Raw genomic sequence first — 27,593 nt, forward strand, 5'->3', positions numbered from 1 at the left:
GGTATCTGCCTTGGCAGTATGATGGATTTTTGTTCTATAAGGACAAAAGAGAGACCAAAAAAATATTCATCTCATGATACTGGAAAACAGAATTAAAAAAAAAATTGACCATCAAGATATTTTCTTACAGAAATACATAGTTTTTTTACTCTCTTCTTTTCCCAGGTACATATTAGACCAATGTCATCCAAACATTTTGCTTTGATATCCCAATAACTTTTTTTTTCTAAAAATGGAACAGTGGATTTATTTTTTTCCAGTGTAAAAAAATTGTTATTTTCTTTTATATATATTATTTAAACACCTTGATTACCTACATGATTGTGTTTGGGTATCAGTCATGTAAAGAACACCACCACGACCAGTGCAACATTACCATTACCAATGTCCCAAATCTCCCTCCTCCCCAACCAAACCCTGCCTGTACTCTAGACAGGCTTTCTATTTCCCTCATACATTCTCATTATTAGGACAGTTCAAAATGTAGTTATTTCTCTAATTAAACTCATCGCTCTTTATGATGAGCTTCCTGAGGTGAGCTGTAACTTCCAGTCCTCCTCTCTTTTGTCTCTGAAAATTATTATTGCAAGAATGTCTTTTGTTTTTCTTAAAACTCATAGATGACTGAGACCATTCTGTGTCTTTCTCTCTCCCACTGACTTATTTCACTCAGCATAATAGATTCCATGTACATTCATGTATAGGTAAATTTCATGACTTCATCTCTCCTGACAGCTGCATAATATTCCATTGTGTATATGTACCACAGTTTCTTAAGCCATTCATTTGTTGAAGGGTATCTTGGTTGTTTCCAGAGTCTTGATATAGTAAATAGTGCTGCAATGAATACAGGTGTAAGGAAGGGGTTTTTGTATTGTATTTCTGTATTCCTAGGGTATATTCCTAGGAGTGGTATATCTGGATCATATGGGAGCTCGATTTCCAGTTTTTGGAGGAATCTCCATATTGCTTTCCATAAGGGTTGAACTAGATGGCATTCTCACCAGAAGTGGATAAGAGTTCCTTTCTCTACACATCCCCACCAACACTGCTTGTTCTCATTCTTTTTGATGTGTGACAATCTCTGGGGTATGAGGTGGTACCTCATAGTTGTTTTGATTTGCATCTCCCTAATGATTAGTGATGTGGAGCATTTTTTCATGTGTCTTTTGGTCATTTGTATTTCTTGTCAAAGTGTCTGCCCATTTCTTCTCCCCATTATTTGATGGGATTAGATATTTTTTTCTTGTAAAGTTCTGTCAGTGCCTTGTATATTTTAGAGATTAGCCCTTTATCTGATGGGTATTGGGTGAATAGTTTCTCCCACTCAGTGGGTGGCTCTTGTACTCTGGGCGCTATTTCCTTTGGGGTGCAGAAGCTTCTCAGCTTAATATATTCCCATCTGTTAATATCTGCTTTCACTTGCTTGGAGAGTGCAGTTTCCTCCTTGAATATGCCTGTAGTCTGAATGTCCTGGAATGTTTTACCTACATGCTGTTCTATGTATCTTATGGTTTCGGGTCTGATATCAAGGTTTTTCATCCATTTGGATTTTACCTTCATACGTGATGTTAACTGGGGGTCTAAGTTCAATTTTTTGCAAGAGGCTAGCCAGTTGTGCCAACACCACTTCTTGAAGAGGCGTTCTTTGCTCCATTTAGGATTTCTTGCTCCTTTATCAAAAATTAGGTGATTGTATGTCTGGGGAACATTCTCTGAGTATTCAAGCCTATTCCACTGATCTGAGGGCTTGTCTTTCTTTCAATACCATTCTGTTGGGATAACTATTGCTTTGTAGTACAGTTTAAAATTGGGGAAAGTAATTCTTCCCATATTCTTTTCCCCAATGATTGCTTTAGCTATTGTAGGGTGTTTATTGTTCCAAACGAATTTCAAAAGTGCCTGATCCATTTCTTTGAAGAATGTCATGGGTATCTTTAGAGGGATCGCATTAAATCTGTACAATGCTTTGGGGAGTATTGCCATTTTCATGATGTTAATACTGCCAATCCATGAGCAGGGTGTGTGCTTCCATTTCTGCATATCCTCTATATTTCTTGGAGCAGAGTTTTATACTTTTCTTTGTATAGGTCCTTCACATTTTTAGTCAAGTTGACTCCAAGATATTTGAGTTTGTGTGGCACTATTGTGAATGGGGTTGTTTTCTTAATGTCCATTTCTTCCTTATTAGTATTGGTGTATAGAGAGGCCATTGATCTTTCTGTGTTAATTTTGTAGCCTGCCACCTAGCTATATGAGTCTATTGTTTCTAGAAGCTTTTTGGTAGAGTCTTTAGGGTTTTCTAAATAGAGTATCATGTCATCTGCAAACAGAGAGAGTTTGACTTCTTCCTTTCCTATCTGGATTCCCTTGATATCTTTTTCTTGCCTAATCGCTATAGTGAGTACTTCCAGTGCTATGCTGAATAGGAGTGGTGAGAGAGGACTGCCTTGTTTTGTGCCAGAATTTAGAGGGAAGGCTTTTAGTTTTTCTCCATTGAGGATAATATTTGCCTCTGGCTTGTGCTAGATGGCCTTAACTATATTGAGAAAGGTTCCTTTCATTTCCATCTTGCTGAGAGTTTTGATCAAGAATGGGTGTTGGACCTTATCAAATGCTTTCTCTGTATCTATTGATATGATCATGTGATTTTTATTTTTCTTGTTGTCGATGTTGTGTATTATGTTGATAGATTTATGGATGTTAAACCATCCTTGCATTACTGGAATGAAACCTACTTGATCGTAGTGGATGATCTTCTTCTTTTTTTTTTTTTTTTTTTGGTTTTTGGGTCACACCTGGCAGTGCTCAGGGGTTATTCCTGGCTCCAGGCTCAGAAATTGCTCCTGGCAGGCACAGGGGACCATATGGGGCGCCGGGATTCGAACCGATGACCTCCTGCATGAAAGGCAAACGCCTTACCTCCATGCTATCTCTCCGGCCCCGGATGATCTTCTTAATGAGGCATTGAATCCTATTTGCCAGAATTTTGTTGAGGATTTTTGCATCTGTGTTCATCAGCGATATTGGTCTGTAATTTTCTTTCTTCTTTCTTTCTTTCTTTCTTTCTTTCTTTCTTTCTTTCTTTCTTTCTTTCTTTCTTTCTTTCTTTCTTTCTTTCTTTCTTTCTTTCTTTCTTTCTCTTTCTTTCTTTCTTTCTTTCTTTCTCTCTCTCTCTTTCTTTCTTTCTTTCTGTCTTTCTTTCTTTCTTTCTCTCTCTCTTTCTTTCTTTCTTTCTTTCTTTCTTTCTGTCTTTCTTTCTTTCTTTCTTTCTTTCTTTCTTTCTTTCTTTCTTTCTTTCTTTCTTTCTTTCTTTTTTTTTGTAGCATCTTTGTCCGGTTTAGGTATCAAGGTGATGTTAGCTTCATAAAAACTATTTGAAGTGTTCCTGTTTTTGTCGATTTCATGAAATAGTCTTGCCAGGATTGGTAGTAGTTCCTCTTGAAAGGTTTGAAAGAATTCAATAGTGAATCCATCTGGGCCTGGGCCTTTGTTTCTGGGCAGACATTTGATTACTGTCTTAATTTTCTCAGTAGTGATGGGGGTGTTTAGATATGCTACTTCCTCTTCATTCAACTGTGAAAGATTATAAGAGTCCAAGAATTTATCCATTTCTTCCAGGTTCTTATTTTAGTAGCATAGAGTTTCTCAAAGTAGTTTCTGATTACCCTTTGAATCTCTGCCATATCAGTAGTGATCTCTCCTTTTTCATTCCTAATATGAGTTATCAAGCTCTCTGTCTATTTCTTTGTTAGTTTTGCCAGTGGTCTATCAATCTTGTTTATTTTTTCAAAGAACCAGCTTCTGCTTTCTTTGATCTTTTGAATAGTTTTTTAGGTTTCCACTTAATTGATTTCTGTTCTCAGCTTTGTTGTTTCCTTCTGTCTCTCTATTTTTAGTTCCTTTTGTTGAGCACTTTCTAATTCTATGAGCTGTGTCATTAAGCTGTTCAGGTGTGCCCCTTCTTTCCTGATGTGTACTTGCAAAGCTATGAATTTTCCTCTCAGTACCGCTTTTGTTGTGTCCCATAGGTTCTGATAGTTTGTGTCTCCATTGTCATTTGTTTTCAGGAAGGTTTTGATTTTCTCTTTGATTTTATCTCAGACCCACTGGTTATTCACTTTTAGGCTGTTTAACTTCCAGGTATTGAAGTTTTTCTTCTGTGCCCCTTTGTTGTTCACATATAATTTTAGGGCCTTGTGGTCAGCCAAAGTATCCTGCAAAATTTCTATCTTATTGATATTATGGAGGTATGTTTTATGTGCTAGAATGTTGTCTATCCTGGAGAATGTCCCATGTACATTAGAGAAGAATGCGTATCTAGGTTTCTGGGGTGGAGTGTCCTATATATATCTACTAGGCTTCTTTCTTCCATTTCTCTTTTCAGGTCTTGTATATTCTTGTTGGATTTAGTCTGGTTGAGCTATCAAGTGTTGACAATGCCATGTTGAGATCTCCCACAATTATTGTGTTGTTATTGATATTATTTTTCAGATTTGTCAACAATTGTATTAAATATTTTGCTGGCCCCTCATTTGGTGCATATATGTTTAGGAGAGTGATTTCTTCCTGCTGTACATATCCCTTGATTAATACAAAATGTCCATCTTTGTCCCTTATAACTTTCCTGAGTATAAAGTTTGCATCATCTGATATTAGTATGGCCACTCCAGCTTTTTATGGGTGTTGTTTGCTTGAATGATTTTCCTCCAGCCTTTTATTTTGAGTCTATGTTTGTTCTGACTATTCAGGTGCGTTTCTTGTAGGCAGCAGAAGGTTGGATTGAGTTTTTTTTTGATCCATTTAGCCACTCTGTGTCTCTTAACTGGTGCATTTAGTCCACTGACATTGAGAGAAAGAATTGTCCTGGAATTTAGTTCCACCTTTACGTTGAAGTTTGGTGTGTCTGTTGGTCAGTCTTGTCTTAAAGTAGGTCTTTTTTTTTAAGACTGGTTTTGAGTCTGTAAAGTTTCTGAGCTGTTGTTTGTCTGTGAAGCCATGTCTTCTTCCTTCAAACCTGAAATTGAGTTTTGCTGAGTGCAGTATTCTAGGCGAAGCATTCATTTCATTGAGTTTTGTCACTATGTCCCACCACTGCCTTCTGGCCTTGAGTGTTTCTGGTGACAGATCTGCAGTAAATCTCAAGGATGTTCCCTTGCATGTAATTTCTCTTTTCGATCTTGCTTCTTAGAATTCTGTCTCTATCTGTGGGATTCGTCATTGTAACTAGGATGTGTCTTGGGGTGTTTTTCTGGGATCTCTTTTAGTTGGTACTCTTCGGGAATGCAGGATTTGATCGCATTCATTCATTAGCTCTGGTAGTTTCTCTTTAATGATGTACTTGACTGTTGATTCTTCCTGGAGATTTTCTTCTTGGGTCTCTGGGACTCCAATGTTTCTTAAGTTGTTTCTGTTGAGCTTATCATAGACTTCTATTTTCATCTGTTCCCATTCTTTGAGTAATTTGTCCATTGTTTGATCATTTGCTTTAAGGCTTTTTTCCAATCTCTTCTGCAGTATGGAGTTGTTATTCATCTCATCTTCTAATGTACCAACTCTATCCTCAGCTACTGTTAACCTGTGGGAAAACTCAACCATGTTTTTCTTCAATTCGTCTACTGAGTTTTTCAGACTTGTTATTTGACCTGAAATTTCAGTTTGGAGTTTTCTGATTTCTATCTTCATATTCTCTTGATTCTTATTAGTGTTCTCTTCTATACTTTCTTTGAGTTCTGTGAACAACTTCCGTATTGTGACTCTAAACTCCTTATCTGAGAGACTGACTAGTTGGTTGGCCATGTTCTGGTCATCAGAATTGCCATCTTCATTCTCTATGTCTGGTGCTGGCCTGCATTGTTTCCCCATTGTCACACTTGTATTGTGGGTTTTTCTACATGTGTGGTTGTATTCATTGGCTAAATGATGTGCGCGGCCTCGTAGCAAAGCAGAGCGGCAGCGCTCTTCTGACTCCTTCCTTTCTGTGCGGAAAAACTTGCCTCCAGAGAAGGCTAGCCATCTGCAGATGAAGCCACACACACAGGAAATCAGGCCGCAAATGCCACACAGAAGGCAGTCCAGAGAGATGTGACAGGCTTCAGCGTTCCATCAGAGTTCAACCAGCTCCTCCCTTTCTGGGTGGAGAAACTCACCTCCAGTGAAGGCTAGCCATTCGCAGATGAAGCCACACACACAGGAATTCAGACCCGCAGAAGCCGCACAGAAGACAAATAGTCCAGGGAGATGTGCCAGGCTTCAGCCTCATATCCCAATAACTTTTTTAAAAAAAAGTTATGTAAAGCTATCTGTTTATTATTGACATCTATTAATATTCAAAGAAGTTAGCTGAAGTAAGTACATTTTCTTATGTACATATCATCCAAACTTTGATTTTTGCCTATTTAGTTAATATATGAAAATATCTCCTATTAAACTAGTCATAAAGTTTACTCATTATTGAATCAGTCAGTCAAGTTTTACTTACTGTTTAAAAAATAGTCTGACTTTACTTTTTAAAATTTGCCACCTTAATTCAGATGTCTTTGATAACCTTCTCATTTCAGAAGTCAAGTTATTTGTTTATAGTATGGGTTGTTTACCTAGGCAAAATGAGAAACTGATTTTTCTCATTTTTCCCCCAGAAGTTATTTTGGTTTTGTTCTGCTTAAGTAACAAGACTCATCCATTCTAAAAAGGTCCATTTGCTTGGTACACCAGAAGTATTTTATAGTACTCAGAGTGATACCTTCTTCAAATTAAAGAACATCAAGAGTCATGTCTTGCCTTATTATTCTCCCTTCTCCTGCCTTCTCATGCATTGTTCATATTTTCCACTCTCTAGCATGGACTGCCTTCTACCTTTCATGCTGTCTTCTTTTAACAGCAAAGAATGGAGAAAAATAGATTCATTCTCTTATTGCCCTCAGCCCTTAAATCATTTCTCATTTGTGCCATCTGACAAATTCTCACTTCTCAACTTGAACTGTCTTTGAACAGTGGCCATTACATGTCCATATTTAATGTTTTCTTTGCAGTTTTCAAAAGTATTTGACATCATAGGGCTGTAATCTTGTTGAAAACTCCCTCTCTCCTTGACCTTGATTTCTTCTATTGGACCTTGGCTCCTTCTGTGGCTGCTCTGAAAGCACTATTCTGGTGATCTCATCACTCCTATATTTTCTCTGTTCTCATCCTTTTCTTTACTGCACACACTCTGCCTTTCATCTACCTTAGACTTAAACCACCCATCACATGCTGCTGCTAATACCCCATAAATGTCTCCATTTTAGAACCTCCTCCTGACACCCACTGAATTTTAATTTGGGTCTAGATATAGGTAACAGCTTTTCTTGCTTGATACTATGTAGATATTTTCAATATGAAGTTTGGGCTCTTTCTTCAATTCTCCAGCTTACAGAAATATTCCCTTTTTAAAAAATGCATAGCTATATGACCTCTTCTCTTCACTTATTCTTCATATTTGTTTATATTTCTGGTTGTACTCTCCATTTACATCATAGTTACTTATTAGATTTTATCTTCTGGATATTGTTACAGTCTATGACTCTGCTGTTAAATTCATTATTTGAAAAATAATATTTTAAAATTTCAAGATCACTTCTCAACCTATCTTGAAAACAATATTCCCTCTCAGAAGATATTAACTAAAAAAATTTAATATCATTTTATTTCTTAAAATAACTTTTTTTGATGTAGTGAATACTATGTATTAATCTTGGTCTGCACATTTTCCTTTCCATTTTTTCTGAGGTGCCATGATTTACTGTATTGTTATTGATAATTTCATACATGCATCATTCCATCACCATGCCCACCAGAAGAATATCCACTTAGCCCAAGGTCTACCTCCCTCCCACTCCATTTCTCGACCCCAAGATAACTGGCTTGTGTCTTTAATATTATTAGGCCTTCCTCAAATATTGGGTGTTTATAGAGTTCAGATTTATGAACTGAAAGATTCAGATGATTAATTCTTCCCAGTTCAAGTTGTTGTGTATGGTAAACATTTCAATGGGATTTATTATGATTGTGCCCTACCCTAGGGTGTGACCCTGGCATTTCTGCTCCATCCTAGGGTGGTACCTTATTCTGCTACCCACCATTGGTGTGGTACCTGATTCTGGGGGATAAAAGCAAGGTCTGTGGAAGGCGAGGAGCTTTTTGGCTGGAACTGATGCTGAGGCTTTTGGCTTCAGTCTTGTCCTTCGAATAAAGCTGAATTTTCACAAGCCTGGGATCAGACTGGTGTTGGCACAAATGGAAGGCAAGTGCCCTACCCCACCATACTATCACTCCAGACCTTCCATTAATACGGTTTTTCAAAATGCTTCCTCCTTTAATATGTGGACAATTTATCTTTTAAACATATTATTCTGAGCAACAAATATTTTAAGATAGCATTTAAAGTCATGTTATAGGAATAAAAATCTTATAGCTCAACATATTCCACAGAGAACTAGCCCCACTAAGGTACCTATAAAGAAATAGCTTCAATAAGATTTTTATAAAGAAAAATCTAGGGGCCACACCAAATAGTTCTTAAAGGCTCCTTCCTGTCCTCTGTACTCAGCAGTTGCCTCTGAGTTACTCTGAAGTTGCATTACCCAGGATTGAACATGGGCCTTCTTTCATGCAAAACATGTACTCATTAAGCTCTCATCAGCTCAGCTTTTGGCATTTTTAAAATCGAGAGAAAATTTCTGCTCAAAAGAATCTTTTTGGGACACATTTTAGCATTTACTCAATCATATAAATCTGACCAAAATAATGCAAATTAATCAATTATAGCATTAGAAATCCAAGAATGCTTTGATTTGAAGTATAATTTTACCTTTGCGTCTTTTCAATGCAGGGACAGAGAGCCCAAGCTGCACTGGACTTCACATCTGGGTGAGGGTTTTCAGCAGTGACCACCAGCAGACGCACTCCATCCAACGATCAATTTATCCTATTGCAAAACAAGAGAAAATAGTGATACAACTGTAATGAGCATTGTAGATGAAATGTACTTGAACTCCTCTATACATGATTAGTCTGATTACTATTATCTCTCTTACATATTCTGTAGGCTCTCGGCATATATTGACATAGCAGTTCAGAGTATGTCCCCACTTTAACTATTTATATTCACATATATGACCACAGTGATCACCTTAGTAAGTGATGTTTATTGCCTGAATGTTTGAAATTTAGACAACCTTAACCAACCAGTAGAATAAAACAGGCTGTTGAAATTATGAGGTCATTGAAATCTCAGTTTTTTTAAATTAATGACATCAGAGAAGTAAGCTTCATGACTAATATTGATTCACATAAACTTAAAATTAAACCACGATACTTTTTTAAATGAGCTGTACACAGCTACTATTAGTCCAAATGTAAAAATACTGGCTTCTTTCATCAGGCAACATCTACATACTTTCCAAAACAAATATTTGTGCCTCGAAACTGTGCAGTTACCTTTTTTATTTGGTCTATGTTTACTTGACTTACCTTACTACATGACATATTTTAAACTCCTCCAGTCCTAATCTAGCATTAGGAATTAAAATCATTATACTACAGTGTACCCTTTGTTGGGCCCGAACAGCACGTAACTTGTTTTCCATGTGTTCCATTGCAGACCGTTATAATTACTTAAACACACTGTAATCAAAATATCTTCATGACTAGCTGAAAAATGAATTATCATCAGAATCATCTGTCTTCTGTTTATATATCAATCAGTGTAGGGAGCATAACCCCACATTAAGGCCCACTGAGTACTTACAGCACTGAAAAAGGCCAACAAAATGTAATATGCTTTACAAACATGGCTTTGTTTGAAGATATCTTCAACTCAAAGCAGATGAAAAAAGATAAAAAGCATTAAAGCTATTTTGATTTTTTATTTTGGGCTGAGTTAAATACATGTATTATTTAGCACATGTAGGATAAATATTACAAGCTGTATAGTATTTATTCCTTCCTGCATGGCCTTAAAATGTATGCAGTTCTTGATGATCAGATGTGAGTTTGCCATAAAAGTGGAATTATTCATTTCAAAGGTTCTACGTAGTTTATCAGTCTTGTAAAAATGTATGGAATGATTGATAGTGCTAATAGTATAGTAAACTGCTCTTTAAAATGACATGGGGAGGAGTGTGGAGCCATTGTACAGTTGTAAAATAAGCCACCAGTGATAAGACCACCCCACATGCTGTGTTTCTAACCCTTTTTAGGCAAATGGGTCTGATGAAGCAGGTTGCAGGTTAGAAACAGAGAAACAATACACAAAGCACACTGTCACTATGTACTTTAAATATAACTGTGAAAAACTTGTAATTAAAAAAAAAAGAAAAAGAAACAATTCATCAGGCAGTCAGGAAAGAGTCATAGGAGTCAATCTGCTTTTCACTTTATGGTCTCTGTGTGCTCCCTAAGCCCAAGCCAAAAGCCAAAACTCCTTTTTTTTATTCAAACCAACTCCCTATCCAGGAGGGGGGAGGAGTAGGATAGGGGATAGGTTAGGGGAAGAGGAAGTTGAGGAACACCTTTGTTTAGTAGTTAGTCTCACCTTACAGATAGGATTCCCTTGCATGTGGTTGACCTGTGTTAAATTTCTGACACCCCATGAATATAGAGCTAGGAGTAACCCTAGTACAGCAGGGTGTGCCCCCAATTCAAAACTGAGACATTTAGGGGCTCGAGTGGGTAAAGTGCATGCCTGGTATATAGCAGACCCATGTCCAATCACAAGCACTGTCAAAAATTATCCCTGAGTACAGAGCCAGGAATAAACCCTGAGCACAGCTAGGTTGTAGCCCAGATAAACAAAAATTAATAAGGTAAATCAGTCTTATAGTTAAAAATATTACATTGAGACATATTCTAACTCAATGTTTAACAAAATACTTTTTTTTTTTTAACACTGAAGGCTTTTGTCAATATCATGAGTTAATAAAGTTTTGAATTTCAGGGCCCGGACAGTATAGCATGGAGGTAAGGCGTTTGCCTTTCATGCAGGAGGGTCATTGGGTTCAAATCCGGTGTCCCGTATGGTTCCCCCGTGGTGTCTGCCAGGAGCGATTTCTGAGCCTGGAGCACCTAACCCCAGAGCACTGCCGGGTGTGACCCAAAAACCACAAAAAAAAAAAAAAAAGTTTTTGAATTTCAATGAATGGTATCTGTAAGAAAGATCTTGAATACCTTGCAATGAAGGCTTTCACTTTGTAAACTTTTAACCAGTCTAATGCTAAACAAATGCCACTGAATATCATTTAACACTATTTTCTCCATCTATATTTTTTCTGTTGTTGTTTTGAGCCACACCCAGTGATGCTCAGGGGTTACTCCTGGCTATGTGCTCAGAAGTCACTCCTGGCTTGGGGAACCACATGGGACAGCAGGGGATTGAACCTCAGTTTGTTCTAGGTTAGTGCATGCAAGGCAAACGCCTTACTACTTGCGCCACCGCTCTGGCCCCTCCATCTCTATTTTATTCACTATTTCTCAACTCTTGGTTTGTCCTGCTCTTGTGCAAGTGCAGCAACAAATCTTAGATTATTATGTCTAATATTTAAGTGCAATGTTGAACATTGCTCACAGAGTAGAGGCCATTCAGTGGGCACAACTTTTTGGTGTTTTAAAAATAAAAAAATCAGTATGGATCACTATAGATGCCCCTATATTTTACAACTATACAAACTAGAAAGCTAATTTAAAAACTAAATCTTTTGTATGATTCCTAGGCATTGTATCATTCTGTTTAATTGTAAACAGAGGAAGATAAAGACACCATTATCGTCGTTTGTAAAAAAGATACACATCACAGAATCACAACTGTAAATGAAGAAAAAAATCTTTCTTTAAAAAAATGTAAAGAGAACCAACAATTAGGTGTCAACTTCACAGTTGATTTTGTCTCTACCTTATCCATCATCCCCTGTACTAACCATTTACAATCATTTTCCAATATCAGGAATCTCCCTTTCCAGGGTTTCAGTTACCTATATGCAGGTGACCCAGAGTTCCACAATATTATCTATAATATACTTTGAGAGAGACATCACATTCACATAACTTTTTAATGATTATAATTGTTATAATATTATAATTGTTCTATATCTCATTCGCTCTTGGAAGCTATCTTCTTCCACCCTAAGGAAAATCTGTTGTTTAGCATAACCACATGACAGATTCAACAAATACCTGCTGAATAGTTTACAACTGAAAGGTCACTCTCAAGAGAATAAGTTCACAGTAGATTTCATGGTACTGAAATCCTAAAGCCTGAACTCAATATTTAACATTGTCAATGAGCTGGTTTATTCCTCCCAATTCTCTGCCTTCAGGCATTTGCTCATAAAACTTTTAAGCCATCTACTAAACACTAAGGGCTAAGCATACAGAAATAACATACAATCCATTCTAGTTACTCTGAGAAGTTATGTTCTATAAAGTCACTGAAAACGGTGAATTAGTAAATATTGACTCATTGCTCCTCGGGGAAATACTCCATTTTCCTCCTTGAGCCTCTAGGCACATGTTCATTAACTAATCAATATATAACTTTGTTTTGATATGATATTAGTAGTGAGGTATCTTCCTGTATATATGTGATTGATTTATTAACATTATTAAACCCATGGTCAAATGTACTATATAGTTTATATCTGCTCAAAACTTAGCTAACATAACTATTTTCTTGATAAGGCGCATACTAACCATACTAGACAGCACTTCAGAACTTAGGGGCATCTTAGACCCAGGGAAACCACCAGCCCAAAGAATAACAACAATATTTTTGGAAAACCTAGAAGAGTGAATAGGATACTTGTTTACAGTCTGAGAAGGGAAACAAAAAGGCAAAACATGGCCTCGTTTGGCCTCAACTGGAAACGTTCAGCAGTCAACTCACATTTTTTTCTGCTCCGCACATGTTTGTACAGAACTGAAAATGCTCTAAGTGCTGACTTGGGTTTGAAGATACATTTTAGTGAGGATACTAATCCACAAGCACATTCTAAATAATAAAGAATTTTAAAAATTATTCTTCAGAAATTGGCACATGGTGAGCAAGATAAAGAAAATATCATACTCTTGTAAGTGTTCCATTAGATGAGTGCATAGGCTTCCACAGCTACTCAAAATACTTGTTTACTCAGTGGACAAAACTTCTCCCAACGATGTGCCTCCATTTCAGTCCATGATATTCTTTTACTATAATGATCCATGTTTAAAAAATAATATTTTATTAAAGAATCATGATTTACAAAGTTATTGCTAATTGAATTTTTAAATATACAATTTTCTGGTAACAATCCTATCACCAGTGTCAACTCTTCCCTTCCCCAGTTTTCACAGGTTCCATTTAGAACCCCTCCCCATATACTGCCACCTTGAAAGGGACTTTTTTGTTTCCTTGTTGTAGCTTGGATCTCATGTTTTCAGTGTTGATGACTCTGTGGTCTACACCACCTATATATCTGAGGCCCTTGGCCCATCCCTCATTCCTTCCTGTCCACCTTCTTTCCATTGGGATTCTATTCCTAACTATTCTCTGGGGTCAAAGGTGATTGAGGTATCCCCTATTTACATTGCATTCTAATGGACCCATCTTTTTACTGCATATAATATAATTCTCACAAATTCCTTTAAAGTTGCTTTTGACTTTAGCTGTCCTTTCAGGTCAGCAAAATATATTTCTTTGCCTTATAGTCATGTGCATATGCTACAGTTATTGGCTATTCCACTCGATATCAGGAATTATAGCTTCTCTACCATGCTGTGTATATATGCACTGCAGCCAGGGAGAATCAATTAAGGGACAAGAGACACAATAATCTTTTTCTTACTCCTTTTTCAGTGACTCTGAAATTTGTCCATAACATGCACAGTTTTAACCTTTAACCAGATATTTGGACATGAAAGCATCATGCTAAATCTGCCCAATGAAGAAAGTTTTCATTTGAAGTTATCTCTAGTTCTAAGTACATTTTCATAGAATTCCATTTTAACTGTATTGCTTCCTACACTTGTAATAACATACATAGGTGATGTTAAAGCACCACTGATAGTCCATTTTTCAGTGGGCAGTCTCCTTTCGCATTGCTATTTAATTGGACAACATCTTACTCTGATGCATTTCCAGCAGTGTACTATTAGCTCTTGCTATTTTCTTTATAAGCATGCTTCTAAATACTTTTGACATTACAAAAATAAACTGAATTACATGTTTCAGTATCTTCAACTTCTCAAACGGAATCAAACTGTGGCTGGCAAAATAACATCTAGAAAAAATGAATATAGATTCATTTTGGATATTTAAAAACCCAAACAAACCCAAAAGATGCAGCTGTTACTTATGTTTCTTAGTTTTTTCTGCTACTCTAACATTTGCCAGGATTGTTAGAACGCACTGCCTTGCCCACTGAGGCCACTTATGTGAACAAATATGCCCACAACGGTGGGGCACAGCTAAGCCTGTAGAATTTCTTTTTGCTAATGCCAATATATCTATTTCCAAACCATAATTTTGCATGTTTTCTAAAAATTTCACAATCTTGCTGAAAATTATGGCGATAAATACTACTTCACGGCAGTGGTTCAAACTAAATGTGGTTAGAGTAAAGGAACATGATGTTCCTAAATCACATTAAAGATGCACATGAAATCTATAGGGTTTGAAACCAAGCTTGCATCGCTTCTCGGCCTTTTGGCTAAGATCAAGTGTGAAACCAAGCTTGCAAGTCAGTAAAATTGGAAATATAAATGGATGTCATAATGAAATGAAGATCTCTGTGGAAAGCTATGATTAGAAAAGAATTTTACTTTTTTTTCTCCCCTAAAAATCCTCAGCTCTCATATTTATATCTCTATATGAAGGAGACAATAGAAAACTGAATTTAGAAGAAAATGTGAATTTGACAGCCTCTGATATGTCATGTGGTTGGGAATTTCTTTAGTCTCAGTGAAGACAAAATTGTACCTTTTTGTTTTGGCTTTTGGGATTCGGGTTGGATGCCCCAAACAATCCTCAGGGAGCCATCCAAGGTCACTCCTGTGTTACTTAGTTCAGTTATTTGGAACTTGGCAATTACATTTAGTGTTTGAGCTCTGCTGTGCTGGAGACAACCAGTATCACATCAAGAGATATTCAAAGTGTAAATAAGTACCAAGATATCAAAACTAGGGCCTATTGCATACAAGGTAAGTACTCCTAGCACTTGATTTATCTCCCTGGTCGCCAAGCACAATATTTTCTATTTTGTATACGCAAAGGGACTAGGAAAAACTCTAGGGAACTTTGCTCAAATGTTATTTCATTCCTACAGTAAGCATTAAGCACCTTTTAAGATGCCAATATTGTGTGTGTGTGTGTGTTAGGGTTGTGTGTAGTGAGCATGTAGATGGGTTAAGTTTGTGGGTGGTGTGGGTGTGTTTGGAATCACACATAGTGATTGCCTTGGTTCTTATTCCTTGACTCGCTTGCACTCAGAATCATTCCAGGAATCATGAAGTTAAAGGCATAGTGGGGGAACACCAAATGAGGTGCCATATATCGAACCCAGGTTGGTTGCATGCAAGGCAAGTGTCCAACCCACTCCAGCTAATGCCTGAACAAATTTTGAAGCACCAAGAGTTTTTTCACCATGAGAGTAAAAAAGAAATCTCTCTAGGGGAAGAGATATAATATGAAATAGAAATTAAAATGCTGATAAATATTTGTATAAATTCTTGGTAGAGAAAAATAAAACAGGAGAAGAATCAGGATCGAGAGATATAGGCACAGAAGGAGACTTTCACTGAAATAGTGGCATTTGAGTAATAACCCTGCTGGGAACAAGGCAGCCAGCCATATGGCTACATGAAAGGCCAATCCTGTGCCTAGTGTAGTTCTTGGCACAGAGATCTAGTAATTCTCAAAGAAACATGAAAATTACCCTGTCATCATTATATTAATAAAATATTAATCCTGGGGCCTATAGAACACCTATTCCAAAAATTATTATAGAAGAGAAAGCAGATAAAATGGACAATCCAATTCTATATACTATATTGGTTGTAGAAACATAAAATTATTTCTAGCCTCTGTGGGAAAAAATAGCTCACTATTTAGTGAGTGCATTAAAGCTAAATGAAGGATGGTCCACCCAAAACAAAAAGTACCATTTATGTGTTAATATTTATGGTGCTATAATGAAAAGACATGCTCAACTACTTCTCAATATGGAAGAATCACTGCAGAGAGCTTCATATGACCCAATAATTCCACTTATTGGTACTTGTCCTCTAAACACAGAAGCATTAACTCAAAAGGATATATGTATACCTATGTTTATCATAGCACTAAGTTTAATAGTCAGAAATGGAAACAACCAAATGTCTAAAGACAGATAGATGGTTATGGGATTTCTACACAAATATGATACTGGAATAATACTGTTATAAAATGAAGCCTTGCAATATGTTGGGCTTAGATGGAACTGAAAGACATTCTGTTAGTGAAATGAGAGAGGACAAGTCCATCTCATTCATCTGCAATATGTCAAGAAATAATACAAGAGAATTGCAGTCTCAAATGACAAATCATTAGCATTTTAATACAAAACAGATTATCAAGCATGGTGTGAGAGAGAAAAGAAAGGGGTAGAATAGACTTAAAGACTGTGGTGGAAGATCACCACCACTTTGGTAGTGGTGAGAATATTGTCATTTTGTGCAATGAGGTCATAACTGTTAATTCTATTGTTACCACATTTCCTCTACTATGATAAAGTAAGGTGTTTGCCTTGCATGCAGGATGGTGGTTCGAATCCCAGCATCCCATATAGTCCCCCCGAGCCTGCCAAGAGTGATTTCTGAACGTAGAGCCAGGAGTAACCCCTGAGCACTGCCAGTTGTGACCCCCAAAACAAAAAAATTGAAAAATATCTCAAGAAAGCTATAAATCTATATACCTCAGGAAAAAAAAATACCAGAAAATATTTCAGCACACTTGAAAAATGTAACATAACATGATCAGAGTGATTTGAAGTAAGGTTGATTAGCCTTCAAAAATCAATAGTTTACCTTAATTAAAATAAGCGTGTTTTTGGTTTGTTTGTTTTTGTTTCTTTTTTTTTTTTTCGTCTATTTTTTGTGGTGCTTATCGATATAGCTGGAGTCCTCACTGGATAATTGTCACTTTTTTTTTTTTTTTTGGTACTGGTGGAGTGTTTCACCTTCTTTTTCTCCTTCATCTCCCAAATCGATGATGAAAGCCTCTAGAAGAATTCCACCCATTTTTGGAGTATTAGACTCTTACCCCAGTTTATATATCTTCTCTTTTTCCGGCAAAACCATGCAACTTGAACTAGCTAGTCCTGCCTACAGTTACAGGGGGAGATAAAGGAGGCATCAAGACCAAACAGGTGCAAGACTACTAGGTAGTGGGTTGGATACAGAGGAGACCACATATTCTAGCCGCCCTGGGGGTGAGGGAAGAGGAAATGGGAGGTAGGACAAAAACGGAGGTGTAGGGAGGACAATTTGGTGATGGGAATCCCCCCTGATTTTATGTAAATATGTACCTAAAATGTTATTGTCAACAATATGTAAGACACTATGATCAAAATAAAAAAAATTGATCAGATAAAAAAATAAGAATAAGTAATTTATTATCCCAAAAGAAAAAAGAATCAGCTGTATGACTCACGGCAAAATATGGAGCAAACTCCTGAGTTTGTTCACAGGTGCCACACGTCCTCTACCTCAGCACCACTAGACATGGGTCTGGTGGCTCCCAGCTAAGCTACCTCAAATACTGTAATGCTGGCCTGAACAAAGAACAATCAGGTCCTTATAATTTTATAGTATATTATTTAAGGATATAAAATTGTAATACAGTATGAAATCACAAACTTTCTGAGAAACTAAAGCAATTCTGAAAATATATGAGATCTATCTCCTTCCTAAACTTTGTAATATAAAATTTGATAAATTGGACTTTTTTTCACATCTTTATTTAAGCACCATGATTACAAACATGTTTGTAGTTGGGGTTCAGTCATAAAAAGAACACCACCCCCTTTATCAGTGCAACATTCCCACCAGTAACGTCCCCAATCTCACTGCTCCTTTAGCATTTAGAGTTACAGCCTTGTATTGACTAGGAAAAAAAATATTCCACAGTAAATATATCTAACAAAAGATTAGTGTCCAGAACATGTTAAGAACTTTAAATTACCAAAAAAGAGAAAAGTTGCATTTAAAATGAACTAAAAACATGAGTAGACCACAAATCAATCTATACATATGGGCAATAAAAAACATGTGAAATATCTTTTTTTTTTTTTTTTTTGTTTTTAGGCCACACCTCGTGATGGTCAGGGGTTACTCCTGGCTATATGCTCAGAAATCACTCCTAGCTTGGGGGACCATATGGGATACAAGGGGATCATACCATGGTCCGTCCTAGACTAACTTGGGAAGGCAAATGCCTTACCGCTTGCACCACCACTCCAGCCCCATAAATATCACTTTTTATCAAAGTAAAACCTATAAAGACACACCATTGAGTCCTATTAAAACTATTTTCTAAAAACTAATAGCACTAAATGTTGGTTCTGATAGCAAAAAGAAACTATATTTCCACTTATTTCTATTATTTAATAGTTTATAGTAAGGTTAAATTTTTAATCAGTAACTTATAAATTCCACTTACCAAAATGACCAAATGAATAGAGTAAAGGAAATCACAAAGTGATTGCTTAGGATATAGATGATCATTGAGTGGCAAATAGTATGAATAAATTTTCTTGGGTGAAGAAAATATTTTATATTCTTTGGGTCTGGTGATTATATATTTGCTTACAATTGTTCAAGTGTGTCAGACTGAACAATTAAGTTTTTAAATAACTAATAATCTAAATCAAAAAATACAAAAATTGGTGTCTATTCTGTTTCCATTCATTTCTGAATAGACAAAGTTAAAATATGGGGCTATGTTTTTAAGTATAAAATTAAGAAAACAAAGATACAGTTTTCCATAAAAAGGCTACGTAGAAGTTACATTCTGAGTAAAGAGACATGGCTTAGGTTGGGCTATGATAAGAAACATTATTACCCTGAAAGTATTAAGGTAATAAAGTACTTAGGTAATTTCTTTTTGTTTTCATTTCTTTGAGAGGGGTGATTTGAGCCACACCAACAGCACTCAGGGTTACTCCTGACTATGCACTCAGAAATCACTCCTACCAAGCTGGGGGGACCACATGGGATGCTGAGGACTGAACCCAGGTTAGCCATATGCAAGGCAAATGCTCTACCTACTGTGCTATTACTTGGGCCCCATATGACAATATTCTTTGGGGCTTATATGGCACTACATCAATCTTCTATTTCCATAAGTAATAATATCTATAGTTATCCATGTACTTTCTGTGTAGTATATTTCCAATTTAAACTATTTTTTAATGTTTGCATTTCACCAGTCACCAGCCACCAGCCACTGCACCTGTCCAGTTCCCTGTTGGCTGATGGACTCCAGTGAGGTCAACTCCAATTTTAAGAAATCGGTGGTCACAGGGAACACTGTGCTGAAATACTGGAAACAGCCTGTAAAGAGAAGAAGTAGGACAGCGGACCTGTCCCTGTGGTGCTATGTGGAAGGTTGTAACACAGCTTTTTAGAGGGAAAAAAGGGGAAAAGGTTTTCATTTCATTAAATATACATATACACTTATTCTTTTTTTCTTTAAACATCTTGATTACAAATATGATTGTGATTAGGTTTTGATCATGTAAAGGACACCTCACTTCACCAGTACAACATTCCCACCACCAATGTCCCAAATCTCCCTCCATCCCACCCCACCCTCACCTGTACTCTAGACAAGCTTTCCAGTTCCCTCATTCATTCACATGATTATGGTAGTTCTCTGTGTAGTTATTTCTATAACTGCACTTACCATTCTTTGTGGTGAGCTTCATGAAGTGAGCTGGAAGTTCCAGTTCTCCTCTCATTGTCTCTGAGGATTGTTGCAAAAATGACTTTTATTTTTCTTAAAACCCAAAGATGAGTGAGACTATTCTGCATCTCTCTCCCTCCCTCTGACTTATTTCACTCAGTATGATAGATTCTATGTACATCCATGTTTAGGAAAATTTCATGACTTCATCTCTCCTGACAGCTGCATAATATTCCATTGTGTATATGTACCACAGTTTCTTTAGCCATTCGTCTGTTGAAGGGCATCTTGGTTGTTTCCAGAGTCTGGCTATTGTGAATAGTGCTGCAATAAATATAGGTGTAAGGAAGGGTCATATGTATTGTATTCTTGTGTTCCTAAGGTATATCCCTAGGAGTAGAATAGCTGGGTTGAATGGGAGCTCAATTTCCAGTTCTTGGAGGAATCTCCATATCGCCTTCCATAGAGGTTGGACTACATGGCATTCCCACCAGCAGTGGATAAGAGTTCCTTTCTCTCCACATCCCCGCCAGCACTAATTGTTCTCATTCTTTGTGATGTGTGCCAATCTCTGTAGTGTGAGATGGTATCTCATCTTTGTTTTGATTTGCATCTCCCTGATGATTAATGATGAGGAGCGTTTTTTCATGTGCCTTTTGGCCATTTGTATCTCTTTTATATCAAAGTGTCTGTTCGTTTCTTCTCCCCATTTTTTGATAGGATTAGATTTTTTTTCTTGTAAAGTTCTATCAGTGCCCTGTATATTTTGGATATTAGCCCCTTATCTGATGGGTGTTGGGTGAATAGTTTCTCTCACGTGATGGATGGGTCTTGTATCCTGGGCACTATTTCTTTTGAGGTGCAGAAGCTTCTCAGCTTAATGTATTCCCATCTGTTGATCTCTGCTTCCACTTGTTTGGAAAGTGCAGTTTCCTCCTTGAAGATGCCTTTATTCTCAATGTCATGGAGTGTTTTATCGACGTGTTGTTCTATATACCTTATGGTATCCGGTCTGATATCAAGGTCTTTAATCCATTTGGATTTTACCTTCGTACATGATAGACTGGGGTCTATGTTCGCTTTTTTGCAAGTGGCTAACCAGTTCTGCCAGCACCACTTGTTGAAGAGGTTTTCCCTGCTCTACTTAGGATTTCTTGCTCCTTTGTCAAAAATTAGCTGACTGTATGTCTGGGGAACATTGTCTGAGAACTCAAGCCTATTCCACTGATCAGAGGGTCTGTCTTTATTTCAATACCATGCTCTTTTGATAACTATTGCTTTGTAGTACAGTTTAAAGTTGGGGAAAGTAATGCCTCCCATTTTCCTTTTCCCTAGGAGTGCTTTAGCTATTCAAGGGTGTTTATTGTTCCAGATGAACTTCATAAGTGTTTGATCCACTTCTTTGAAGAATGTCATGGGTATCTTTAGAGAAATCGCATTAAATCTGTATAATGCTTTGGGGAGTATTGCCATTTTAATGATGTTAATCCTGCCAATCCATGAGTAGGGTATGTGTTTCCGTTTCCGTGTGTCCTCTCATTTCTTGGAGCAGTTTTCTTTGTATAGGTCCTTCACGTCTTTGGTTAAGTTGACTCCAAGATATTTGAGTTTGTGTGGCACTAATGTGAATGAGATTGCCTTCTTGCCATCCATCTCTTCCCTATCATTATTGATGTATAAAAAGACCACTGATTTCTCTGTGTTAATTTTGTACTCTTATACAGGAAATAGTACTCAACAGCCCATTTATTTAGCTCTTGAACTAAGCACACATCAACACAGGATGATGAGACATATAATGTGGAAAAGTAAAATCCACATAATCCTCAAATTAAATATATCTAGAGTTTGTTAACTGAGAAAACTCAGATGTGGAAGATTAAATGATTTGCATATTTATGTTTCTTTAGGCATTTCTGGAATCTCATTTAAGTTTCTTTGTTTTTGAAAGTCCAGATAAAATCAAATAAATAAAATGTAAAAGGAAGTGAACTGTTCTATGTAAAATACAAAATATAAAAATAAAATATATGTGCTATTTTATGTCCTGCATAAACCCCAAATAGTCAAAAAAGATTGTTTCTGTGGTATAAGAAGTATCTGGGAAGCCACAAAGAGATTAAATCTCTTCTGTATACAAACAAGTATAGCTTTACTCTTTCCCCCCTTTTGAAAAAGAACAAATAAACCCAATGTAAAAAAAATTTAAACTATGTAAATGCAGCATAATTATGTTTAAACCACAGAAGACAGGAAATTTAGAGTTACAGATTCCATGGTGAGTTTTAATTCTATCCTTGTGTGTATGTTTCATAAAAAAAAACACATTTCATTACATGATCACATAACACTAGGCTCTGTAACAATCAGCTCAACAAATGTTTATCTTATAATGTGTAGAAGAAAAATATTTTATAGAATAAATTATAGGAGATTAGTACATTATAATGTAAATTTTTATGCAAAATTTCTTATAACCCTGGTTACTTACAGGTTATTAATAGAAGCATTTATTCCTGATTAACATGAAATTTAACTCTTTCATAAATATGCACTATGATTTGAAAGATGACATTTAAAACTTAAGATTACTTTGAAAATGAATCCTTTAGGGCATTGGGATTTTAGCAATTTTTGAAATTATGCATTCCATGCAATTTGCATAAAAGAATAGGAATGATTTACATAAGTTACAATTATCTATAAGTTCATAATATATACTAGAAGCTTTATTAACAGAGTTTTTAGGATTCCTAACAACATATATACCTAGAAATCACTTTAAGGAAGATGAATAATTTTTCCTGCATTAGTCATAGTTCAACTTACCCAAAAAATAGCATTTAATTTTTAAATCCAAAAAAATTAGGTTACAAAAATAAAAAAAATTATCAAGAACTTCAGGCAAAAATTTGTAAATAACAAAGACAAAATAACAAGCATTAGGCTTTAATTATTTATTTATTTATTTATTTACTTATTTATTTATGGTTTGGGGGCCACACCCAGCAGTGCTCAGGGATAACTACTGACTCTGCACTCAGAAATTGTTCTTGGCAGTCTGAGGAGATCAAACGGGATACCAGAAATAAACCCGGATCCATCCTGAGTTGAAAGCATGCAAGGCAAATGCCCTAACTGTGCTATCCCTCCAGACCCATAGGCTTTTTTTTTTAAGAGAACATAAAGCAAAGCCACAGGAAAAAACAATTTTTTCAATTCAGTAAAAAAGTGGGAATCAAAGATTTTGTATCTAGAAAGGTTGTTATCTGGGTAATTATAGGAAAAAGCTTTTCACTGAATAACCACACATTTCTGCATAGAAAACTTCTAACTAAAAGAACAGGGAATCCAAAGAGAACGTCAAACCAAAGAATCTGATAAAGAGTTAATAATATAGGAGATTCATAAACTTGAGCATAATTATTTTTATATGAGGAAAGGAACTAAATAGACATTTCTACAAAGATGACATACAATGGCCTACATCTATATGGAATATGAATGTTCTGGGTTGTTGTGGAGTTGTTTTTTTTTTTTTTTTGGTCTTTTTTATTTTGGTTTTTGGGTCACACCTGGCAGTGCTCAGGGGTTACTTCTGGCTCTGCACTCAGAAATTGCTCCTGGCAAGCTCAGGGGATCATATGGGATGCCGGGATTTGAACCACTGTCCTTCTGCATGAAAGGCAAATGCCCTACCTCCCTGCTATCTCTCCGCCCCATATTTTTTTTAATTTAGTGTTTTAAATTTTATTTTATTAAAGCATGGTTAAATTTTAGACATACAATGGTCCAGCACTAATCCCACCACCAATGTCAACTTTGCTCCACTGATTTTTCCAGTATTCTTTCCCCCACACTCCACCCAACTCATACAAAACCTGCCATCTTGACAGGAACATTTTTAAGATAATAGTTAAAGTTTGGTTCCCATAACTTCAGTGTGTTGACTCTGTGGTTTTGCTATTTAGATCTATCATTTCTTAACACCATTGGTATGCCTAAATATCCTTAACTCCTGCATGCCATGGCTTCTCATCTCCTTTCTACTATTTTCTTTCCTTCTCCCTATACTCTGGTGCCAAGGGTGATCTGGACATCCTCCCTTAAAACCATAGCATTCCCTCACTTAATTATTCTAAAACCCACATGTAAGTGGAATCATTATAAATGATTCTTAACAGCACTAGTCATGAGAAATTAAAATGCAATTCAAAACTACAGTAACATATTGCTTTATTTTTTATTAGAATTGATATTATTTTTAAAAATGTATGAAGATATGCAAAAAAGGGCACAATTGTTCAGTTTGTGGGTTTTATTTTTGAAGGAAGAACAACTTGTGCTGCCCAGGGTTTACTTTTGGCTCTGCATTATTTCTGGCAGACATGGGGGACCATATGAGATACAGGTGATCAAACCTGGGTCTGCCACATACAAGGCAAACACTCAACTCACTGTACTATCTTTTTGGTCCCACTTGTTTACTGTTGATGGAAAATAAATTGGCAACATTATTAGAAAAATCAGTGATGAAGTTTCTTGAAAAATAAAAATAGAATTATATGATTTAGCAACTCTATATAAAACTATAAAAAAATTAATTAGTATCCTAAAGACATATCTTTGTATTTCTTTTTACTTTGTGTTATCTTAGCATTAATTTAAATGTACTTTGTCTTATCCTAGCATTATTTCCAGTGAAAATTTTCTTTAATATCAAAGAGTGAATATAAAATTGCTATATTAAGAATAGGTATAACAAGTCATAAAATCATTGTAAATAGGTTTAACTCATGATTATAAGAAAAATTGCTTTTCATTTGGATTCTAAATCAGGTTCCATCTATATACTGCATGAAAGGACATAAAATTATTTGAGGAGATTAAAAATAAAGGGTATGGGGCCAGAGAGATAGCACAGTAGTGGGGAATCTGGCTTGCATGCAGCTAACCTGGAAGGAACCCAGTTTGATTCCCAGAATCCCATGTGGTCCCCTGGCCTGCCAGGGGCAATTTCTGAGTGCAGAGCCAGGAGTAACCCCTGAGCATTGCAAGTTGTGGCCTAGAAACCAACCAATCAATCAATCAATAAAGTTTAAAAAAATAAAAATAAAGGGTAGAACATGATACTCTGGGAGAAAAAAACTGGTGACAGAAGCATAGATATGTTAAGATGCACCCAGTTGTATTTTTATTTTTAATTTTACACATGAACTCTAAGTGTGAAATCAAAATAACAATGAGGTATCATCCCACACCAGTGAAAATGTCTTATATAAAAAAATCAATGTTGAGGAGGAAAGTATAAAAAAATAAATAAATAAAAATTCTTCTTCACTGCTGGTGGGAATGTTGTTTGCTTTAACCCCCATGGAAAGTCGTATAGAGATTTCTCAAGAGTAAGACGAGAGCTACCATATGATCCAGTGTTTCCACGTTTGCCATTCAAACACAGAACTTAATCAGAAAATATATATGCACACTTGTGTCCTCTGCAGTGCTTAGTATAGAAGACAGTATAAATATAGCATATTAACAAGACAAGGAAATGTAATGTATCAAATGAAAATAAACCTGTTGGCTTTGATTAGAAAACTGAGGATACTAACTATGGTGGGGGTGATGAGACAGACTAAAAACAATAAAGATAAATAAAGCATTAAAATATCCAGCATATGAATTTGTGGTATAGATCCACAATGGAATATGATGCACCACAAAAAATAGTGATATCACACAATTTACACAATCTAGATGAAACTGGAGGGTATCATGTTACATGAAGTCAGAGGGGTAAGGACAAACACCAGATGTTCTCACTTATCTTTGTGCTAATAAGAGTAATAAGACAAGGAAATGTAATGTATCAAATGATAATAAATCTGTTGGCCTTGATTAGAAAACTGATGATACTAAGTAAGGTGGGGGTGATGAGACATACTAAAGGCAACAAATATATTGGTTTATATCTTTGGTGAAGGGTGTTGAACAATTCAGTGGCATAAAGGTGAAGTGATTATGTACATCATAACCATTACTCAACATTATTGTAAGCGTGTGACCAAAGCTATAATAAGTAAACTTTAAAAAATGTATAAAAAAATTAGTTGGCAAAAGAGATGTAGTGGGAGAAAAGCTTGGAACATTTGTGGGGGGGGGACTGACACTAGTGGATAAATTTGAAGTTGGAACATTGTTACCTGAAACTGTAATTAAAAATTTCATAAATCATGCTGCATAAATGAATATTGAAAAAATACTACATACAGATTGTATTTTTAAAATGACACCTACAAACCAGAATACCTCCTAAAGTCATTGCACAAATTCTAAATAGCAAAGTGATACCTACTTACATATAGTTTGGAAAACATTATAAAATAACCAAATGAAACTAGGATAGCAAGATTGTTTTAGTGTTTAGAGGTCCATCAAATCACTCATAATATTAATAGATATAATAAAAAATTATAATGAGGCACATGGAGTATAATGTTCATAAAAGCTTTTAACAAAATTCAATACCTGTTTCTAATTTAAAATCTTTAAAACTAGAAATTAATATTTAAAATATAATTGTTATACATTCTTATATATGCTTATATATAGTTATGCAAATATGTCTATATCTATTTAAGTCTTCAAAGTATTAAAAGTAGGAATAGATAGAGATTCATCATCTCTACTAATTTTGTTTTAGGGAGTCAATTAATGAGATTGACAATGTGGTGCAAGTGGTAAGTGCCTTGCCAACACTAGCCTAGGACGGACCATTGTTCGATCCCCTGGCATCCCCTATGGTCCTCCAAGTCAGGAGCTATGTCTGAGCACATAGCCAGGAGTAACCCCTGAGTGTCACCAGGTTTGGCCCCAAAATCAAAAAAAAAATTAAAATATAATAGTTTATACACATTAGAAAGAAAAATAGCATCCAATGCTAGCACAAGTGTGGGAAGAAAGGATCACTCAATCACTGCTGGTGGGGATGTAGACGGGTCCAACTCTTTTGGAAAACAAGATGGACTTGCCTCAAAAAGACTAGAAATTGAGCTCCCATATGACCACCTAAGGATCCCAAAACATGATGCTCAAAAGGCATCTGCACTCCTATGTTCATTGGAACATTATTCACAATAACCAGAATCTGGAAATAACTCAAGTATCTGAGAACAGATAAGTGGATAAAGAAACTATGGTATATCTACACAATGGAATACTATGCAGCTATTAGTAGCAATAAAACTATTACATTTGTTTATACATGAATGGAGATGCAGAATATTATGCTGAATAAAATGAATCATACATAGAGGGACAGACTTAAAATAATCATAATCATTTTGGAATATAAAAATAATATGTAATAATATCTAACGACAATAGAGACAAGGACCATGAGAACTGGTCCATGGTAGAAATCTTGCAGCAAAGATGAGGAGAGTGCAGTGAGGGCAGAAAAGGGACCATTATGACAATTATAGTTGGAAATGATTACTCTGGACACAAAATGGGTACTGAAAGAGGTAAAGTGATATGCATGATATACCTTCAGTAACAATATTGCAAACCACAATGTCTAAAAAAAAATGAAAAAGAAAGAAAAAAAATGTCTTCCAAAGAGATGAGTTTGCAGTGGTCTCAA

The 27,593-nt window shown here is 36.0% G+C and overlaps 1 protein-coding gene across 1 annotated transcript in view; it reads right to left on the minus strand.

Moving 5' to 3' along the window:
* The window catches only part of ODAD2 (outer dynein arm docking complex subunit 2), a 177,847-nt gene that overhangs the window by 80,980 nt on the left and 69,274 nt on the right, over positions 1-27,593 (minus strand). Inside the window, 1 exon segment of the mRNA XM_049777479.1 lies at positions 8,858-8,965. Within this exon segment, the coding sequence (XP_049633436.1) occupies positions 8,858-8,965 (108 nt within the window).

The sequence above is a fragment of the Suncus etruscus genome, chromosome 7 (assembly GCF_024139225.1).
Source record: "Suncus etruscus isolate mSunEtr1 chromosome 7, mSunEtr1.pri.cur, whole genome shotgun sequence".
Classification (NCBI taxonomy): Eukaryota; Metazoa; Chordata; class Mammalia; order Eulipotyphla; family Soricidae; genus Suncus; species Suncus etruscus.